Source organism: Bidens hawaiensis, unplaced genomic scaffold (genome assembly GCF_021521415.1).
Source record: "Bidens hawaiensis isolate Kalapana, Puna unplaced genomic scaffold, B.hawaiensis_p1.1 tig00006055_1, whole genome shotgun sequence".
NCBI classification, from domain to species: Eukaryota; Viridiplantae; Streptophyta; class Magnoliopsida; order Asterales; family Asteraceae; genus Bidens; species Bidens hawaiensis.
Window position 1 is genome coordinate 715314 of NW_027491399.1, and position 5298 is coordinate 720611.

General features: G+C 34.5%; 1 protein-coding gene across 1 annotated transcript; it reads left to right on the forward strand.

Annotated features, from left to right (window-relative positions):
• The first annotated feature begins 818 nt into the window (after positions 1 to 818).
• On the forward strand, positions 819 to 5003 carry LOC143631291 (uncharacterized). The gene is made up of 6 exons (XM_077100099.1): positions 819 to 919; positions 1627 to 2192; positions 2967 to 3156; positions 3237 to 3301; positions 3376 to 3586; positions 4689 to 5003. The coding sequence occupies exons 1-6, from the start codon at positions 821 to 823 to the stop codon at positions 5001 to 5003; spliced, it is 1446 nt and encodes a 481-aa protein (XP_076956214.1). The 5' UTR covers positions 819 to 820.
• The last annotated feature ends 295 nt before the right edge of the window (positions 5004 to 5298 follow it).

Here is a 5298-nt window from a genome sequence, read left to right on the forward strand (position 1 = left end):
ACAAACTCTTCTACCATCCCCCACAAGCACACCAATATAGCAATGTTGATCTTAAGCCGATTTTCTCCCATCTTAGTCTTTCCCAATCTTTGTTCGAGGTCCTTCTTGTCTTTGACATTCTTGAAACTGATAAAACCGAATCTTCTTCCAAACTTGTCTCTCTTCCTTGCTATGTAGATTCCGGATATTATGCCAAACTCCCTAACTCTTTCTGCAACATCCAACCCGCTACAATTATCTGGCATGTTTGTGACATAGAACTTGGTCTCCTCTTCGTTGAAAGCCATTCTCTCTCTCGAAAGACATGTTTAATTTGGGTTTTTTTATATATACGTTACTTAGATACGAATCTACCAATAGAGTGGTGATTTATTGAAAAAGACAAAACCTTCATACATTGGGTTTGGGAGAGAAAGCTATTGGGTTCAAGTCCCACGAACAATAAGGATTAAAAAGAAATCCGAGTTAAAAAAAAAAAAGACTGTAGATGTAAATATATCAAGATAATATCATCTTACATTAAACCGGTAAAAATCTTTTTCTATACATACTACATAGTATCTAATATAACTTTACATCCTCTAAAGAAAGAAGTCAGAGGGCTACCTCCAAAAAAGAGTCCCCTACCGACAGACTTAAAGTTAATAGAGGGGCCCAACCCAATTGAGAAAGTAAGTAAGCGTAGATATTATTTATTATATGAGCCGTTCCTCTATGAAGTAGTCGGTGGTTAGAGTAGAATGCGGGGAACGCTGTAGCTTCTTCAGTCAACAAACTTTGATACATTGCAATTGCATTGTTTTGTTTGGTAGCAATTATAATGTTATTATCCAGAAAAACATTTCAAACGCTTTACCCCCTCCCTCGGTTCTTCGTTATGCTGTTAATCATCACTCTCCTCCTCCTTCTTCTCTTTCAGGTATTTCCATGATGAATTTGTTCTTCGTCTAATTGTGTTATTACAATATTCATGCATTTTCCGATTTTCGATTCTGGCATTTCGTCAAACAACATGGTGAAATTGCCTTACACTTTGAAATGTGCTTATTTTATATATTTTGGATTAGGGGTGTAAACGCTTGTGAAAAAGCTCCATTGAGCCGACAAAATAATTTTGTTTAACAAGAACTTCATTTTCAAGAGCCTATTATTTGCATCATTTTTTATTTTGTACTTATATTTTTAGTAATTATTAGATATAAAGTTATGACAAAAATAACTTAATCATATATATTATGTTTTACATAAAATTATATATCTATATAAATATTTATAAATTACAGTAATTCATAAATAGTAAACAAGCCAAATTCAAGCTTGAAAGACTACTCACAAGCCGAGCTGTAGCTTTAGAAATAGAGGTCAAAATGAGCCGAGCTCGAGCTTGAAAAACTACTCACGAGCCGAGCTAGAGCTTTAGATATTGAGCTCGAAACGAGCCAAACTCGAGCTTTGTGTAAGTTAAATGAGCCGAAAGCGAGCCGAGCTCAAGCCTAATCAAACTCAGGTGTGGCTCGGCTCGTTTACACCACAAATGTTCTTTTTTGAAATTGTGTTACACTTTAATAGTTCATATAGTTCTTTTATAAATTTTGTGTTTGCTCATTGTGGCATTTCGTGGAACAGGTGGACAACATGGCTACCGAGACCAAAACCATCGTCGGTCATAACTTGGAACCGACTCCTTGGCACTTATTCCCAGCCAAGACATTTGAAAACGAAACAAAGTATGCTCGAGCTTCCAAGATCATTAAATGCTCGTATCTTTCATGTCCCACCATGACCAACATTGGCCGGGCAACGTTCACTCATGAATCAGAACAATGCCCTGATTTTTACAAATGGATATATCATGACCTTGAACCGTGGTCCAATACTCGAATCTCGTATGCCACATTAATGGAAGCAAAGAAAGTTGCTTCTTTCCGTGTAGTAATTATTAGTGGGAAAATGTATGCGGATTATTATTATGATTGTGTGCAGAGTCGCGCTTTGTTGACCATATGGGGCCTGTTGCAGCTTCTTAAGAGGTATCCAGGCAGCATTCCAGATGTGGATTTGATGTTTGATTGCATGGACCGACCCATTGTTCTTAAGAGTCAGCACTCTGCTATGCCATTGCCGATTTTTCGATATTGTACTACGCGTAATCATTTTGATATCCCATTTCCTGATTGGTCCTTCTGGGGTTGGTAAGTTCAAATAATCTATATTCTTTGAATCTTCATTGACTGCGTTTCCTTTAATTTCATATCTTAGCTGTCAATTTTAAATTTCAAGATTTTCTAATCATGTCAGATTTAGAATTTACATTGATGTATTATTAGCTTCGGTGATCAATAATATATGTAATAATAAGCCGAGTTTTTCAAGTGCTTCAATATGGTCGCTAATTTTTTTATTTTTTATTTTGGTTCCTCTAAAGTCACTAAACTTTCGTTTAAGTGTTCCAATCTTGTATAATCTTTTTTTATAAAATATGAAGTTTGTTAAAATTTAAAATTTTAAGTGAGTTAGATGAAATATATATGAATCCTTATTACTATTTAGTGATTTTTTTTTCCAATTTGACTTAAATTACCGAATTATAAAAGCTGGTTATCATTAAATAAATTTTTTCATCATTGTTACTTCCTATGTCAAGTTAACTTGAAAAAAATAATCACTAAACATTAATCAAGAGTCATATACAAAGAAAGGAATACCTAATGAAAGTTGAGTGTCTTTATATTAATAAAAAGTCTTTTAAGTGACTTTAGCGAAACACTTGAAAAACTCAGTTACTATCAGCTGAAGTTTTCCCTTAATATTTCCCTTCAAAGCTTTCTCTTTTATAACTGTGCTTCAGCTCTGCATCATTTTACATGCATTGATTATCATTATTTTTATTTATGGAAGGTTTCATTTCAAATTATATTGCAGAATCTATACACAATTGCATAATTGATGATTGAAATTTGTATCAGGGTGGAAGTTAATTTGGGACCTTGGCAAGAGGAATTCAAAAGCATTAAACAAGGTTCACAAAAGACGAGTTGGAAAGATAAGTTCCCATATGCATATTGGAAAGGAAATCCAGATGTTAACTCTCGAGTCCGTGAAAATTTGCTCTTATGTAACGACACAAATAAGTGGGGAGCTCAAATTTTACGTCAGGTACATATTTAATGCAACAGTTAACAAAAAAGATTGATAATTTTGACTTCAAACCATGTTTATTTAACATCGAATTACAGATTTGGGCACAGGAAATAGCGGATGGGTTCAAGAACTCCAAATTATCCAATCAGTGCAATCATTGGTAAGTCGTTTTCGAAGGGTAATTTAGTCTTTTTTCTGATAAAAGGCACTCATGTATGTTTTGTGTTTATGTAGGTATAAGATATATGCTGAAGGGTATGCTTGGTCTGTTAGCTTAAAGTATATACTGTCATGTGGTTGCGTTCCACTTATTATCAAACCGAAATATGAGGATTTTTTTAGCCGAGGTCTCTCGCCAAAAGAAAATTACTTGCCTATTTCCCCTGAAAACGTATGCCCGTCGATTAAAACTGCAGTCGAGTGGGGGAATTCACATCCAGCTGAGGTAAAATGTAAAACTGTTATGTTACTATTATTCCCTCCGGTTATGATAATCATATTGTTTTCTTAATATAGTAAGATAGTAGACTTGTGGAGACCAGCATTTTTACTTGTTTGACCTTTTAGAGATAATACATGGGGAAAGTTATATAAATAGCCATGTTGACAAAACAAAATTGCCAAAATGGCTGTTGACTTTTAAGTTTTGCAAATAATTCAATCCAATGAGAACATGCCATGTGTCTTTCTTGGACGTAGCAGACCCATGTTTTTGTGCCGCCTGGCGCAGGAGATATCTTTTTAATGCATAAAGATAGGTCTGTAAATTAACTGAATGTCCAGTGAAGTACTGAACCATACATCTACTGTTTGACAAGAAGTTCGTTAATTTTATAAATGAATGGACATGAACAAAAATTTTGCTTTATTTAGTTAAATAAATGAACATGAACGATTGAACGCATGTCTTGTTCATTCATTTATGTTCGTTTATTACATTCATTTATCTTCATTAGTTTATGTTTGTTTATGTTCGTTTATTTGTTTTCTAATTTTTTAGGCCCATTACAATTTAGTCTAAATTTATGAAATTAAAATATCAATCATTACAATTTAGTCTAGGCTTATTATTTTTTTAGGCCCAACAAATTGATTTTCACGTCTACTTTTAATTGGTGTTCGGTCAGTTATGCCCATTCATCTATGTTCACTTATGTCTACTTATCTTCAACCGTTTATGGTCGTATACGTTCGAGGGGCGTTCGTTTATACTATCAAGAAACGAACACGAACACTTTCAATTTTTTAACGAACGAACACGAACAAGAAACTCTCTTTCGTTTATTGTTCGTGTTTAATTCGTTTGTTCGCTTAAAGTTAAACGAACGTACACAAACATGATCTGTTCGTGTTCGTTGTTTACAGATCTACATAAGGACACCACATGTCATTATACCACTGGTTTGCATTATATTTTTCTTATTTAGAGAAAGTTATTTATTTGTTATTATTTTTTTATTTTGCAAAAGAAGAAAGTCAACGGTCATTTTGGTAATTTTATCAGTTAACCGTGTCTAACTACCCATTGTTGTTTGTTTAACGTACAGGCGGAGGCAATAGGAAAAGCGGTGCAAGATTATATGGAGAATTTGAATATGGACCGCGTATATGATTATATGTATCATTTGATAAGCGAGTATGCAAAGTTGTTAGATTTCAAGCCAGTTAGGCCTTCAACCGCTTTAGAAGAATGTGTTGATTCTCTGCTTTGTTACGCTGATGAAACTCATCGCGGATTCCTTAAAAGGTCAACTGCATCCCCCTCACAGACACCTCCTTGCAAACTCCCTCCTTCAAATGTTGAAATAATCAACAAACATATGGAAGCCAAAAACATAACTATTAAGAAAACCCTAAACTAATGCTTCTATTTTGTGGGGTGTAACTTGTTTTTGTCATGTGGTTGGCTAGTAGCGTTATTCTTGATGATGATAATGGTAGACAAGAAATTTTAGTTGTAGTTGTTTTCTTCCTAGTTTTCGGTCTTGGTTCGGTAGCTAGATGACTAGATGACTTTGTGTTGTGGGTGGTGCTCGCTATGGCATTGGTGATGAAGACGACACAGGGTGTGCCAAATTCAGTCCACACCCATAATAACAAAGATAATGATAATCCACCTCAAGGGTAAACATGTCCTTTTACAAACCAGTAGACATT